General features: G+C 38.2%; 2 protein-coding genes across 2 annotated transcripts in view; one reads left to right on the top strand and one right to left on the bottom strand.

Annotated features, from left to right (window-relative positions):
- Window positions 1-3,276, top strand: part of LOC115215850 (integrator complex subunit 10) — a 35,439-nt gene extending 32,163 nt beyond the window's left edge. The window contains exons 15-17 of the mRNA XM_029785188.2: window positions 201-363; window positions 481-577; window positions 3,046-3,276. Coding sequence (XP_029641048.1) covers window positions 201-363; window positions 481-577; window positions 3,046-3,208 — 423 coding nt within the window. The 3' untranslated portion in view covers window positions 3,209-3,276. The remainder of the gene's footprint in view (window positions 1-200; window positions 364-480; window positions 578-3,045) is intronic.
- Window positions 1-17,673, bottom strand: part of LOC115215459 (organic cation transporter protein-like) — a 463,156-nt gene that overhangs the window by 228,105 nt on the left and 217,378 nt on the right. The window lies entirely within an intron of this gene.

Here is a 17,673-nt window from a genome sequence, read left to right as displayed (position 1 = left end):
GTGTGTGTGTGTGAGTGTGTGCATGTGTGTGTGTTTGTGTATGTAGATGTGTGGTTGCTTCAAAGAGAAGAAAAGGGTGAATAATATTCCATTATATGTTTAATTTATTACATTTTAGTTATACAATCTGCAAGTTACCTGCAAAATTTCAGTAAATCTATTTTACTCTTCCCTTCTTTTTATTGTTGTTTTCTTTTTAGGAAAAAGCCTTCCAAACGCCAATGGACGACACTGCCTTAGGTCACATGATTGTATTGCTCCAATATGATTGGCCCAAAAATTATCCTGCTTTTGCAAAAGCAGTCCATTTTATTCAATCTCGAGGTAGCTTTACATACAATATATTTTTCAACTACGTCATCAGTATCCTTATTTTGCCACCTGATTTTTATATGAATTTCCATTCTTTTGAAATGTGTTTTTGTTTCTGAAATCTTTGATTCCATGAGGAAAATGTCTTCTTTAACCACACACCTGTAGACATTGATATTTTGGAAGAATTTGCTTTTATTAAAACTGCTGAAGGTGGAAAAGTGAGCCTGGATATCTTGCCAATAAGTACAAAAGCTATTGCACAGTAAGTTTGGTTTATTATTATTATATAATTATATATTATCAGAGCTAAGGTGTCTGCTCTTAGATATAAAGGTTTGAAAACTTCTCAGTAGTGATTTAGCATGATAACAAAGCCACAATTAGATCTAACATCCATGTTGATCATAGTAAAATTTGAAGTCGGAACAAATACCACAAGGCATCTGGTCCCATGTCCTTACTGTTCCTATTTCTTTACTACACACAAGGGGCTAAACACAGAAGGGACAAGCAAGGACAGACAAACGGATTAAGTCGATTACATCGACCCCAGTGCATAACTGGTACTTAATTTATCGACCCCGAAAGGATGAAAGGCAAAGTCGACCTCGGCGGAATTTGAACTCACAACGTAAACGGCAGCTGAAATACCGCAAAGCATTTCACCTGGTGTGCTAACGATTCTGCCAGCTCACCGCCTTCTTACTGTTCCACCAACCAATTGATATTTTTTTTATTGAGTTGTGATACCTGTGCCGGTGGCAAGTAAAAAGCACCATCCGAATGTGGCCGATGCCAGCGCCGCCTTGAGTGGCTTCTGTGCCGGTGGCGCATAAAAAGCACCAACCGATTGTGGCCGCTGCCAGCCCCCCCTGACACCTGTGCCAGTGGCACGTAAAAAGCACCAACTGATTGTGGCCGTTGCCAACCTCCCTTGGCACCTGTGCCGGTGGCACGTAAAAAGCACCCACTAAACTCATGGAGTGGTTGGCGTTAGGAAGGGCATCCAACTGTAGAAGCATTGCCAGATCAGACTGGAGCCTGCTGCAGCCTCCTGGCTTCCCAGATGCCAGTTGAACCGTCCAACCCGTGCCTAGCATGGAAAACAGACGTTAAACGATGATGATGATGATCTTAAAACAACGAAAGGCAAAGTTGACCTTGAGCTCAGAATAAAAAGAGTTGGAGCAAATAGCACAAAACACTTTGCCCAATGCTCTACCAGCTCTATCAATTCACTGCCTTTCTAGTTCTTTAATTTCCATGGATCTTTGTCCACCTCTCTAACTTCTGTCATTGGTTCTGTTGGATTGGATGGATTGAGACAGGGTTGCCAGGTCAAGCCAAACCAATTCTTTCTGTCTCTCTTCCTGTCTGCACTTTGTAACCAATATTCAGAGCAGATAGCTCATTACATTAGTGTCCCACTCTATACTGCAGTAACTCACAAGTCCTGTTTTTTTCTGTTCTCCCGTCAGCCTTGAAGGTCATGGAAAGGTTGTCGGTGTGACCCTTACTCCTCTTATAGATAGAAAGAAACAGAAAACTGGAAATAATAATTTTTTTTTTGTGTGTGTGTATTTATTTCTCTTCTATACTTATACATATATATGTATGTATATGATGATATATATAGTGGCTGTGTGGTAAGAAGCTTGCTTACCAACCACATGGTTCCGGGTTCAGTCCCACTGCGTGGCACCTTGGGTAAGTGTCTTCTACTATAGCCACGGACTGACCAAAGCCTCGTGAATGGATTTGGTAGATAGAAACTGAAAGAAGCCTGTCATATACATATATAGGTATCTGTGTTTGTCCCCCACCATCGCTTGACAACCAATGTTGGTGTATTTACGTCCCTGTAACTTGTAGTTCAGCAAAAGAAGCTGATAGAATAACTACTAGGTTTACAAAGAATAAGTCCTGGGGTCAGTTTATTTACCTAAAGGTGGTCCTCCAGCGTAGGTGCAGTCAAATGGCTGAAACAAAATAAAGGAATACACACATACATATTTATATAAGCACACACATATATATACACATATATAAACATTATATATGCATATACACATACACTCATAATATATATATATATATATAAACACACACACAGATACATATATACATATATATCTCTCTATATATAAACGGCAGTTTGTCTGTGTGTGTTTCTGTGTGTCTGTTAGGTTGTACCCTCACCCTGACCACGGCTTTCAACCGATTCTGATGAAACTTGAAACACACATAGCCCAATGTCATAATTCAAAACTAACGCAGCGAAAATTTTGAAAAGTTCCCCCAGTTCTGAAAAAATTGATAAATTCGACATGGGGTTGAGAATCAGAAACACAAACCACAGACTGTCTAGGGGACGCAACTCGACCATCATTTTTTTTCCGTTTTTGGCTATAACTCTCTAAAAAATGCTTTATAGTTATTTCCCTTACAAACCCGAGCAACGCCGGGCGATACTGCTAGTATATATATATATATATATATATATATAAACACACACACAGATATATATATATATATATATACATACAGACTACTCTTTAATAAGAATAGTGTTGATAGTGACTTCAAACTATTATAACTTGGCATAAAAACAAACAATACACGCATATATATATATATACGTATGTGTGTATATATATACGTATGTGTATATATGTGTGTGTATACCTATATTTTTACTTCCTTTTCTTCTTTTATTTTTCTTGTTGCTAGGCAGCGAACTGTGACAAGAGGGGTGAACAAAGTCGTGAAAGAAGATTTTCGTGCTACCATGGAACGACAGATCTCACGCAGCAATGAAGTCACCGAGAAAGTGATTTACCAATTTCTCACCGAAGAGAAGTCTTTGATATTATCCACCCTGTTAAAGGGATGAACAAAAGAAAATAAGATGAAAAACAAAAATAAAATATAATATACAAAATAATCACATTAATAATAACATCCCCTTCTTTCTCCAAATCACTGAGACTCATTCATATTTTACTCATTGCTATCATTGGATCTCCTCTCTCTCTCTCTCTCTCTCTCTCTCTCTCTCTCTCTATCTATCTGTCATTTTCTTTCTCTCTAATAGCAATGGTTTGGAGACATTTCATCATTTGTAAATAATGTTGTGATAACGATGATGATGATGATAATGATGCTGATGTGGTGATGATGATGATGGTGATGAAGTTTGTTTCTTTGGAATAAACCCCTTTCCATTTTTACAGAACATTATGTCCCCACCCACCTTTTGTTTTCACCATTATTTCTTAGTAACAAATTAAAATCCCAAGAATATGCTCATATCTAAATTTGGAGAAAACCATTTTATTTTACATATATATATATATATATATAAGATCAGCAAAATTTAGATTCAGATGAATATGGTACTTAAGTCAAAGGCACCAGAATTTTGTATGGTATTATCCATATAAATCAAATGGGGTGATTATAATCAAAATAAGCAACAAGTATATCCAAGGTAGAGTAGTACAATCATTTCATGCTACTTCATTTTATTAATTTTTTATGTATATAATAAAATGAAGTAGCATGAAACAGTTGTACTACTCTACCTCGGATATACTTGTTGCTTATTTTGATTATATATATATATAAAAGAACACAAGTTCAGTTTTGAACCCCACTTGTGTTCTTGCTTTATACACATGCTACATTTGGAACTATCCCTCAGTTGGATTGTACCTATGTGTATATATATATATATTCATTTGTCTGTGTGTACTCATCTATAAAGAAATGCGGAGAGGTATATATGCATCCTTACAGCACACAATCATCAAACGACAACTTTAAATTGCTCAAGAGTATTGGAAATTCAGTACCTGGCCTTTCCTAGCATCCTGCACATTGAAAAACGCAGATTGTAACAAATCCAGCAACTGCACACACACACACACATACATATATATGATATTATATAAACATACTTGCATGTATGTAAAATAATGAAGAGAGGAAAAAGAAATTCTTAGAATTTTTACTTGGTCTTTTGAACATAGGAAGGAATACAAATTTCTTTTCTTCTTGTTTTCCGGTTTTATTTTTGCCTAAATATTTCCTCAATTTTTTGCAAAATCAAGATTTGTCAAAATAAACCCCAAATAAAATGTCCTCAATACACACCTAAGAATCCTTAAAGCCTGACTTCATCATTTCATGTAAATGTATGGGATGTGTGTATTATATATACATGTGTGTGTGAGTATGCATTATATATGTAAATATATTTGTATGCATATATGTGTTTGTGTGTGTGAAGGCGGCGAGATGGCGGAAACATTAGCACGCCGGGCGAAATGCTTAGCAGTATTTCGTCTCCGTTACGTTGTGAGTTCAAATTCCGCCAAGGTCGACTTTGCCTTTCATCCTTTCGGGGTCGATAAATTAAGTACCAGTTATGCACTGGGGTCGATGTAATTGACTTAATCCCTTTGTCTGTCCTTGTTTGTCCACTCTATGTTTAGCCCCTTGTGGGTAGTAAAGAAATATATATATGTGTTTGTGTGTGTGTGTGCGTGTATATACATATATATATATATATATATATCTAAAACAAAACAAAAAATGGAACAAAAACGTAACAGACTTTTAGACAATACAAAGAAAGACAATAGAAAACAAGGACGGGTCATTTGGAGCTTTCTATCTTCAGTTGAGTTACAGATCATCATTGCAGTTTCAGCCAGTTAGACTGCTCCAATCTGGCCGGCCCCAAGAAAATCTAAGCTAAGAGCACTAGATTTTTTTGTCAGTGGCCAGCATATAAAAAAAGACTGATTAGTGTGAAATTATATATATATAATTATAATTAAGGGCGTTTTCAGCATACAGGCTATAAAATTCATTTCTATGCCCTTAAATATATATATATATATATATATATATATATATATACACACACATTCACACACACACACATATATATACTACTGGAATTGTTGAGCGTATAAACAGATTGGTAGCATGCTTCTTTGGAATTGGTCAAAAACTGATGTAGACACCTCTGGTGAGTATCCAATGAGATTCAAAACTCGATTCAGGTTGTTAATCCTTTTATCCAGTGTATGGAGAAACGGCTTAATTAGTCCTGTTTAGAAATCTACTATATTGGTTGTGTGTGTGTGTATAGTTTATTGTTCTATTAAGGTGGGATCAACAAAAAAAATACTCCATCCAGCGAGAGGTAAATATCGTTTACTGTACAGAATATTTAAACTAAGAGCTGCCAATGGTTTCTAGCCAAAGAGACACTGAGGTTAGGCAGATTTATATAATGTGTTCATGTATCTTCAAGCAGTCTTTGGAACTAACCATTTGTCCTGAGCCTGAAGATTGCTTGGAGACTCAATACATGATATATAAATCTGCCTAATCTCACTGTCTCTATGACTAGAAACTGTCGGTAGCTCTTAGTTTAAATGCTGAGTACATTTTATACATATATATGTGTATGTGTGTATGAAGGCAGCGAGCTGGCAGAAACATTAGCACGCCAGGTGAAATGCATAGCCGTATTTCGTCTGCCGTTACGTTCTGAGTTCAAATTATGCCGAGGTCGACTTTGCCTTTCGTCCTTTCGGGGGTCGATAAATTAAGTACCAGTTACGCACTGGGGTCGATGTAATCGACTTAATCCGTTTGTCCCCTCTGTGTTTAGCCCTTTGTGGGTAGTAAAGAAATATATATGTGTGTGTGTGTATGTATGTGCACACATGTATGCATGAGAATATAAAACTAATAAAGTCGCAATGTGATCACCGACAAACAGAACTCTGAGACTTTTATGAAATTGAGTTTAGTTTCTGTTGCTACCAAATGAAACAACAACAACAACATAACATTCAATAAAGGACATTTCTCATCACCTTGTCTCTGCCATTACACTTGTTACTTCCTTCTCTCTCTCTCTTTTCTTTGATAAAGCATCAGAATAAATACTCTGCAGCATGTTCTGAGTTCAAATCCTGCCTTTATGCCTCCAGTTTTGATAAAATAAGAACCACGAAGATAACGAAGAAAGTGATTGATTAGCAAGCAGAATTGGTAAAATGTCAGATAGAGGCTGTACCGTAAGGTGTGTGTGTGTGTGTATATATATATATAAATTTATGTGTATATATATATATATATATGAAAAAACAAGTCAAGATAGAAAATGCTAAAATAATTTTATAAGGAACATTTCAGTATCGGTTTCGGTCATTTTGAGACTGTAACGATTAAATAATTAAATTTAGAAAAATTAAAAGAAAAGTTTTTTTAAAGGAATATTTGTATTGTGTTCAAATATAAGTGGCATTTTCCTTGTTTCTGCCTTTCTCTGTCTCTCTTGTTTACACACACACACACACACATATGTATATATATATATATACATACATACATATAAATTTATGTATATATATATATATATATATACAAATGAATTTATACATACATACATTATATGTATATATACACATAATGTATGTATGTATATATATATATATATATTTCATCATATGTAAACAAACGTAAGTTTGTTTTTGAAGCGTTGAAATGTATTGATTGATTGATTGATTCTAGTTTCAGCTCACAAGCTGTGGCCATGCTGGGGCACCGCATTGTAGAACAAGTAGAAAAATAATTTTTTTTCCAACATGTAAATACTTAATATGTATAAAGGATAAAATCCTTTTAAGAGCAGAAAAATTTGTCAGCAAATTTTTCTGCTCCTAAAAGGATTCTATCTTTTATATATACTTTTCAGTATTAACGTGTTGAAAAAAAAATTATCTTTCTGCTTGTTCTATATATATAAAAACCATCAACCAATCGTGGCTGTTGCCAGCCTACCCTGGCACCTATGCCAGTGGCATGTAAAAAGCACCATCCACACATGGTCGATGCCAGTGCCACCTTGAGTGGCACGTAAAAAGCACCAACCGATTGTGGCCATTGCCAGCCTCCCCTAGCACCTGTTCCGGTGGCACGTAAAAGGCACCCACTACACTCACGGAATGGTTGGCATTAGGAAGGGCATCCAGCTGTAGAAACACTGCCAGATCAGACTGGAGCCTGGTGCAGCCTCCTGGCTTCCTAGACCCCGGTTGAACTGTCCAACCCATGCTAGCATGGAAAACGGACGTTAAACGAGGATGATAATGATGATGTATATGATACACATAAAAATATGGTGCAGGCATGGCTGTGTGGTAAGATGTTTGCTTCCCAACTACATGGTTCTGGGTTCAGTCCCACTGCGTGGCACCTTGGGCAAATGTCTTCTACTATAAGCCTGGGCCAACCAAAGCCTTGTGAAAGGATTTAACAGATGGAAACTGAAAGAAGCCTGTTGTGTATATGTGTGTGGATGTGTTTTTCTGTGTCTGTCTCTCACCACTACATGACTACCAGTGTTGGTGTGTTTACATCCCCATAACTTAGCAGTTTGGCAAAAGGGATCAACAGAATAAGACCTGGGGTTGATTCATCTGACTAAAATTCTTCAAGGTGGTGCCCCAGTATGGCCACAGTCTGGTGACTAAAACTAAAGATAGAGATAGGTGCAGGCGTGGCTGTGTGGTAAGAAGCTTGCTTCTCAACCACATGGTTCTGGGTTCAGTCCCACTGTGTGGCACCTTGGGCAAGTGTCTTCTACTATAGCCTTGCGAGTGGATTTGGTAAACGGGAACTGAAAGAAGCCCATCATATATATGTATGTTAGTGTGTCTGTGTTTGCACCCCCCCCCCACCCACAATTGCTTGACAACCGATGGTGTGTTTATGTCCCTGTAACTTACTGGTTCAGCAAAAGAGACCGATAGAATAAGTACTAAGATTACAAAGTCCTGGGGTCAGTTTCTTCGACTAACACCCTTTTTGGAGGTGCTCCAGTATGGCTGCAGTCAAATGACTCAAACAAAAGATAAAAATAAAGAATATTATATATGTGTGTATGTATGGTTAATTATGTATCTGATACATACATATACAGACACACGCATTTAAATATGTTTTGTTATGAGATTTTCCTTGTGAGATGGTCACAGTGGATTCCTTTGTTGTCCAGATGAAGCTTGAAGCTGAAGATTATTCAAGGAAGAATGAATAAATATAATTAAGTGGAGTGGGAAAAAACGTCAAGAGAAATCCCCCAAACAGTGTGACGGATTCAGTTCGCTGACAGGTTAATTCCCCGTCGTTATGACGTTCACAGATTAACATTTATTACAAATGCTGCAGGGAAGGAGAAGTGACACAGGTTACTTTGGAGCAGGGTGGGGAGCATCCGATATATGACACCTTTTGTACTTGAAATTGGATCAACATTTCCTCCACAAAATCAGGATAACTATGGTCCATCTGAGAAATGAGCCCCAGAGAGTATAACTGGCCATTCTCCACAGCAATGCCATTGTGGTCATGACAGTGAGGCATAGTTGAACATGCCTTTGTTCAGGGGTCTACAACTCACTATTCCCTTTCCCCATCTTCTGTTGCTCAATTCTGCCCACCATTTTTTTCTTTTTCTTTGTTTCCTTGGTGCAGAAGATTTGGGGTTTTTTTTTTCTTTCAATAATTTGATCTTGTATACTCTTAATGTTTTTTCTTTCTTTTCTTCCTGTAAAAATCTGTTGTTAACAGAACCAATATACCAAAGTTATTTGAATAAAAAAACAGTAAAAACTTAACATGTTTTGAGGAAAATTTCTTAGAAATTCTACAAGCTTGTTGGAGGGACTTTTTATTATTCTGTCACCTATTTCTTTACTACCCACAAGGGGACAAACACAGAGAGGAAAACCGATTTAAGTCGATTACATCAACCCCAGTGCATAACTGGTACTTATTTAATCAACCCCCAAAAGGATGAAAGGCAAAGTCAACCTCGGTGGAATTTGAACTCAGAACATAAAGGCAGACGAAATACCGCTAAGCATTTCACCCAGCGCGTAAACATTTCTGCCAGCTTACTACCTTATTCTGTCACCTAACCAAGAGTACATCTGGTTCTTTGTTACAATCTTATTTTAGCCCTTTTGATGCCACCCTACCCAAAGCTATTCCTTCTTTCTCTGATATATTCTTCCTGTTATAAAGTGATCTAAATTAAAACTTTTCATCAAAATGTCTTGTTAATTTAGGTTTCAAATGCCTGCATAATATTCATTTCTACTCTAGGCAAAAAGTCCAAAATTTTTGGGGAGGGGTCCAGTCGATTATATCGACCCCAGTACACAACTGGTACTAAATTTATCGACCCTGAAGAGATGAAAGGCAAAGTCGACCTTGGCAGAATTTGAACTTAGAATATAAAGACAGACAAACTACTGCTAAACATTTCGCCCAGCATGCTGCCTTAATGCCCGCATAATATTGACAAAACAGTTTTACTAAATTCTTCATTATTTCAAAATTAATTGAAATAAAGGCAGTGTATTTCAATAGAAATAGGGTTAGAGCACCCCCAACCATGACCCTCCAGTCATTTGTTTTATGTAATCACAATAAATCCCAGACTAAATCATCCAATATAATGGACGGTAAGGTGTAGTTTAACCCTTTTGCTACCAACCTACTTGAAACCATCCTTGGTTCTATGATGCAAACTTCCTGTTTAAAGTGATCTAAAAAAAAACTTCCATCAAAATATCATGAATTTATGTGCCAAACACCAACTTGATAATATTGCTTACATTTGACAGATATTTGTCCTCATCTTGTTTGTTGTTAACACAACGTTTCAGCTGATATACCCTCCAGCCTTCATCAGGTGTCTTGGGGAAATTTTGAACCTGGGTTCTCATTCCTAAAGTATTTTTCGATGTTGTGGTGTCATTATATCCAAGCCAGGTGGTATTGGCTTTGAGTCTCTGTGTAGATGTAGAAACTCAAAGCCAATACCACCTGGCTTGAATATAGTTACACCAGAACATCAAAAAATACCATAGGAATGAGAACCCAGGTTCAAAATTTCCCCAAGACACCTGATGAAGGCTGGAGGGTATATCAGCTGAAACGTATTAACAACAAACAAATTGAGGACAAATATCTGAGAAATGTAAATAATGTACATAATTCCTCATCTCTTAAATATAGAACTGTACCAACTTAATATTGGAGAAACTATTTTCCCTTAAATCTTCTTTATTTCAAAATAAATAGAAACAATGGCTGTGTATTTCACCAGAAACATGATAACAAGAAGGTAAAGTCATCTTGCTAGTCTTTGAGTGCCTTTAGTGTTCTTTTGCAGAGTTCAGTCTTGCAAAGTCTCTGGTCTGAGAATAATTTATTCCCATCTAATCTCAGAAGGGATTTAGAAAGTCATTGGTGTTTACCTCCTACCCCTGGCACTGCTGAGTCACCAATGACTGGGTCTTTGGACACACAGATGTCTTTTAATTTCCTTTCGGTTCTTCCTTTAACTGTACATTGGATTTGTAGAGAAAAAATCAGAGCTTTTAACCACTGGAAGAGGTGAGAACTTTTTCAACCTACCAATTCCACAAATACATATTAAGCATTTTATGTTTTGTTGGTGTTTTGTTTTTGCTGTCATACCTTTTTGTCTTTGTAAAATTCCATTTGTGTGTGTTGCATTGTTGTATAAAGAAATGATACCTGAAGTCAGGTCAGCTTTTGAGAATTGATAATATTAAATCTCTAGCATGGCCAAGAATCAGATCACATAAAAACCATTCCTTAAGTTGGGTCAACTGTTATGAGTTTGTTGTTTAAGATCCACAACCTCAGCCATCCATTATGTCTTCAGAAAGAGACTTATTTTGTCTTTGTAGAGCTTTTACAAATATTGTTTCAATGTGTTGAAGATGTCAGTGGCTGGTTTTGGCAAGGTGAGATGGGAACATATGACCTGTGTTATATATCATAACAGTCTTTTAGTTGTGATAATTGTGTGTGGCTGTGCTAGGTGGCCTGTGGCTGTCATGAAATGGGAAATGTGTTTAGACAAAGATAATAGTGATGATTATGGTTGTGGTTGCTTCTCCCTAAGTCCACCTTAATCCAACAGATCTAGGATCATCTAATGGGATTCTGCACAGTTTCTATCTCCTTGATTCCACTTACAAAGCCCTTCTGGGTTTAGTCCTAATATTGCATATCTTTGAGGTCAAGCCCAGAAGGGCCTTGTGACAGCTTTTCACCCTTCATTGCAGAATTAAGTCAAGGGTTTTGACAAGTTGTTCATAATGCTCAGTTGGAAAGTCTTCTAAAAGAGTCAGCACAAACTCTTACCATTAACATCCAGTGTAAATTCCAAAACATCATTACTATCTTTCCATAGAATGCCACTCACCTCTGATTGTCTACTGATGTCAGTGGAGCACCTAAGCACTCTTAGATGCTATCTGCCATCTTTAGTTTAAATTCCAAAATTGCAGTAAAGATTGTTTGCCAACATAACATGGCAATCCTGGTTTAGGACGAATGTTGCTGTAATTTAGCCCCAGGAGACATCATCTCGAGCTGGCTGTATAACACGATCAGCCGTACAAGATTATCACAACTAAAAGAATGTTATGACCTACGAGTATAACACAGGTCATATGTTCCCATCTCACCTTACCAAAACCAGTCACTGACATCTACAATACATTAGCATTGAAACAGAATAAAGAAGATTATGTCGTATAGCCAGCTGGAGATGATGTCTCCTGGGGCTAAATTACAGCAACATTCGTCCTAAACCAGGACTGCCATGTTATGTTGGCAAACAATCTTTACTACAAAGTACTGTTGCTGAATATCTCTCATTGTGAGATTTAAAAATAGTAATATTCCAAGATTGCAGTTGTTCAAGATAACAAGTTGTTAGAATTTTTTCTTTATGAATGGATGCCACTTTGGTTTTTATTGAAGGAATCTTTTGCGACTCTGTGCCTCCAGAGATGAACTTTTAAACAAACAGTACTTCATGTTTCCACAGAATTGGGTAAGTCAGACATTCTTTAGGACAAAGGATAGATACATTGATTATCTCCAGCTTTTCAAGGCCAGTGGTCATTCTGTTTCTGAAGGAGATTTGCCACGTTAACTCTTGTCAGTTTCCCACCAGCTGGACATCTACAAGAAACCACACAACTGACTCTTACCATTGACCCAAAGACAAATGGTTTGGTGTAAAGTTGTCTCATCAGCTGCCAAACTTCAACATCATCGATTACTCTTCATCTAGGTTCCTGTCATCCTATTCAGTTAGTTTCACATAAGTCAGAAACTGTCACATCCTCTGTACTGGTATAACAGAGGTGTTCAGACACTGCACAGTCCTTAAAATGGTCACCTTTCACAGTCGGGACTTGAGTGCCGCTATATACAGAAGTGGTGGGCACAGACAGGCTTAATGAACAGAAAACTGATGTTGAAAGCTGGTTAGATGATTGAAGTAAGTAGTGAAGGTCTCTCAAAGTGGTTCAGTGAAATAATGTTGAGAAACCTTGCATAGGCACAGGAGTGGCTGTGTGGTAAGAAGCTTGCTTACCAACCGCATGGTTCTGGGTTCAGTCCCACTGCATGCCACCTTGGGCAAGTGTCTTCTGCTATACCCTCTAGCCAACCAAAACTTTGTGAGTGGATTTGGTAGACGGAAACTGAAAGTAGTCCATCGTGTATATATATATATATGTGTGTGTGTCTTTCCCCCCTCACACACAATCATTTGACAACCGATGCTGCTGTGTTTACATCCTTGTAACTTAGCAGTTTGGCCGAAGAGACTGATTGAATAAGTACTAGGATAACAAAGAATAAGTCCTAGGGTCAATTTGTTCAACTAAAGGCAGTGCTCCAGCATGGCCACAATCAAATGCCTGAAACAAATAAAAGACTATCTGTTCAACTGAGAATCATATTGTCACCAGGGCTTCGATTATTCAAAACTTGGTGTTTAGGAATTTTCTTTTACATCAAGTTCAAAATTTTACACCAGCTGTTAAACTGTCAATACGTTGCTGTCCGTCGTTAAGAAATGCCAGCCATGGTGACTCTACTATCCTCAGATTCTATCCCTTCAAACTTTGGTTTCCAATATTATATTATTTTTATTCAGCTCACAAGTTCGTCTGTCCCTTTTAAGTGTTAGTGTTTTGCTGTCTGCCTTGAAGCGGACCTTTCCGTTGTCACTGCCTGATATTTATGATTGATCTTTCAAAATATTTTATTTCTCAACTTACTCAAGATCTTTTGTTGTTTATAAATGGGAGAGAGCTAGATAAAGATAGAGAGTAAGAGAAAGCGAGGGAGAGTCCAAGAGAAAAAAAAGAGTGGGAAAGTGAGAGAGAAACAAAGAGGGAGAATCATCATTATCATCATCATCGTTTAACGTCCATTTTCCGTGCTAGCACGGGTTGGACAGTTTGACCGGGGTCTGGGAAGCCAGGAGGCTGTACCAGGCTCCAGTCTGATCTGGCAGTGTTTCTACAGCTGGATGCTCTTCCTAACGCCAACCACTCTGTGAGTGTAGTGGGTGCTTTTTTCGTGCTGCTGGCACAGCTGCCAGAGGGGCTAGCAGTGGCCACGATCGGTTGGTGCTTTTTACGTGCCACCGGCACAGAAGCCAGTCAGGGCGGCGCTGCCATCAGCCACGTTCGGATGGTGCTTTTTTTACGTGCTGAAAGGAAGCAACAGAAAGTAACAACCACACTCTTACCTGCACGTAGAGCGGGTCACATTAAGCTAGTATATATATATATATATTTATACCATAACTCTAACAGTTGAAAGTGTGTCCATGTACCTGTAAAATAAACCACTGTTATATCTACTTCTAACAGCTCAATGTCGATATGTGTGTGTAAGAGATGTCATTGTTGTAGCCTCTTGCTAGATTAGAACTCTCCATTGTCCTGTTCTATATCTAAGAGATGAGGAATTATGTACATTATTTACATTTGACGGATATTTGTCCTTATATTGTTCGTTGTTAACACAATGCTTCGGCTGATATACCTTCCAGCCTTCATCAGGTGTCTTGGGGAAATTTTGAACCTGGGTTCTCATTCCTAAGGTATTTTTCGATATTATTATTATTATTATTATTCAGGTCACTGCAGTTGGTAATTTAAATGGTAAACCATGGTTTAATATATTCAGATAAGAAAGGGAGCAGTGAGATAAATGCAAATTCACCTCAAAAATAACAAACTAAAACAGATGTAAATGTTAATTAAACTATGACCATTTAATATCAATGATTAACTTCTAATTGTTAATTGTTGTTCCATTTCTTTTCTTATCTGTGTGTGTGTGTATACACACACACACACACACACACACACACATGCAATGGGCTTCTTACGATATATAGTTTGTGGATAGGGTTAAAATCCAAGCTGTGTCCTCTTAAAGTACATCTTCATTTTCAAGTACTCCAAAATTGTATGAGGTATGCATAAGAGTTGAAAAATTCTAAAAAAATAGTTTTTGCAGATTAATTATAAATTAAACTGAATATTAAAAAAATACTTTGGCATTATTTAAATTCTTTGAGGAATTTCTAATAAGAACTGTCTTACATATTTTTCTGCATGTACACCTTTATATCTCCTGTTGGGGAACAAATAATGCCAAAACATTTCCTGTTTTGATATATGTGTGTGTGTGTAGACATCTTTTGATGGTTATAAATGAGCATCATCGTCACATTAGCAAAGTTATGTGTTTCCAGTATTCCACCAAAACGGTGGCAAGCTGGCAGAATTGTTAGAATGCCGGGCAAAATGCTTTGTGGTATTTCATCTGCCGTTATGTTCTGAGTTCAAATTCTGTCGAGGTCGACTTTGCCTTTCATCCTTTCGGGGTTGATTAAATAAGTACAGTTACGCACTGGGGTTGATGTAATCGACTTAATCTCTTTGTCTGTCCTTGTTTGTCCCATCTATGTTTAGGCCCTTGTGGGCAATAAAGAAATAAATATTCTGTAAAAAACATATCTGGCCATGGGAAAACATGACCTTGCTTGGAAACATGTAAGGGTTGGCAACTGAAAGGACATCCCGCCGCAGAAAATCTGCTTCTACAAATTCTGTCTAACTGATTGCAAACATGCAAAAATTAATGTTAAGAAGATGCAAAAATATACTAATGATTTCTTATTTAGGCACCAAACCAGCAATTCTGAGGGTTGGGGGCAGTTGATTACAATAAGCCCAGTTCTTGACTGGTATTTATCATGTACTCTTTTTGATGGGACCAGCAGAAGTGAGATTGCAGTGTAGTCTGCTTGACTAACGTCCCTTTCAACTAAGGGATTACAGTAGAGGGGAAGTAACTTTATGTGTAGTGTTGAGAAGTGAAATGATCAGAGCAGGGGCAAGGTTTGTAGTGTGGCTCGGAGATATCCTTACTGTTTGAGTGACAAGACAGCGATAAAAAATGGCTGATGTCGCTAGAACATGGTTGAGTTGCTTTGTGGTCAGAGGTTAGTCCTTAGGACTAGAACTTAAGACAAATAATAGTCTGTTGATCTAGCCTTTTTAAAGGGTTTAGGTGGCTCAAAACAAGGCATCAGAAAAACAGTGTCACGGGACCTTATTGAAAGGTTGTGATTGGTTGGTTTACACATTGGCGCGAAATAAGTCAAGAGACAAACTGTGCCAATGCCAACCAATCAGAGCAGTGGACACAACAGGGTCCAAATGGCCAAAGATGGTTGCTATCTAACACAAGATCATTTCTAATATATCTCTCAAACGGTGAGGATATCACCGAGCCATGCTACAGGTTTCTTGCTTGAGGGCTACATGGCTACATTATACAAGAGTGGATGGAAAGAATGAGAGCAGAGATGGGAAGAGAGATAAAGATAGTGGTGATAAGGTGTCAGGGTGGCCCCTCAAGGTACAATAAAGTGAATAGAAGAGAGAATGGGGACAGAAGATTGGGAGAGGTGACGTGTGTGTGTGTGTGTATACATGTATATAGATGACAGGCACGAGTACCATATGAGCGTGATCATTGACAGAGCAGCTAACCGGATTCCGTGCCAGTGGCACATAAAAGGCACCATTCGAGTGTGATCGTTACCAGCATCGCCTTACTGGCACTTGTGCCCCGTGCTAGTAGGGTGCTAAGAGCACCATCTGAGTGTGATCGCTGCCAGAGCAGCTAACTGGCTTCCGTGCCGGTGGCATGTAGGAAGCACCATTCAAGCGGGATCGTCACCAGCATCGCCTTACTGGCACCTGTGCCATTGGCATGTGTAAAAGGATTCGAGTGAGGTCGTTGCCAGTACCGCCTGACTGGCCCTCGTGCTGGTGGCATGTAAAAGAACCCACTACACTCTCAGAGTGGTTGGTGTTAGGAAGGGCATCAAGCTGTAGAAACTCTGCCAGATCAAGATTGGAGCCTGGTGCAGCCATCTGGTTCACCAGCCCTCAGTCAAACAGTCCAATCCATGCTAGCATGGAAAGCGGACGTTTAAACGACGATAATGATAATGATGATATGCATATCTATCTATCTATATATATGTATATATATATATATATACACATTTTATTCCCTACAGTCTTCTATAGTATGATATAAAGATGAAAGCTTAATAACCGCATTCATTCAATCTAAATATAGGCAAGATTAAACGCTAACTTTAAAATTAACTACAACAAACACATAAATCTATGTACAACTATATCAGTATATATATATATATATATATATGAAAGAAGGTTTGAAAATGCAATTTTAAAAGATGTTTAAGTAAATAAACATCTTTTAAAATTGCATTTTCAAACCTTCTTTCATATATATATATATATATATATATATATATATATATATATATATATACTGATATAGTTGTACATAGATTTATGTGTTTGTTGTAGTTTAATTTTAAAGTTAGTGTTCAATTCTGCCTATATTTAGATTGAATCATCATCATCATCATCATCATCGTTTAACGTCCGTTTTCCATGCTAGCACGGGTTGGACGGTTCAACTGGGGTCTGGGAAGCCAGGGGCTGCACCCGGCTCCAGTATGATCTGGCAGAGTTTCTACAGCTTGATGCCCTTCCTAACGCCAACCACTCCGAGAGTGTAGTGGGTGCTTTTTACGTGCCACCTGCACAGGTGCCAGGGGGTCCGGCATCGGCCACGATCGGTTGGTGCTTTTAATGTGCCACCGGCACGGAAGCCAGCCAAGGCGGTGCTGTCATCAGCCACGTTCGGATGGTGCTTTTTATGTGCCACCAGCACTGGAGCCAGTCGAGGCAGTGCTGGCATCGGCCACGTTCGGATGGTGCTTTTTATGTGCCACCGGCACAGAAGCTAGTCGAGGCGGCGCTGGCAACAGCCACGTTTGGATGGTGCTTTTATGTG

The sequence above is a fragment of the Octopus sinensis genome, linkage group LG9 (assembly GCF_006345805.1).
Source record: "Octopus sinensis linkage group LG9, ASM634580v1, whole genome shotgun sequence".
Lineage (NCBI taxonomy): Eukaryota > Metazoa > Mollusca > Cephalopoda > Octopoda > Octopodidae > Octopus > Octopus sinensis.
The sequence above is the reverse complement of the archived record's forward strand: the minus strand, read 5'-3'. Positions and strand labels throughout refer to the sequence as shown.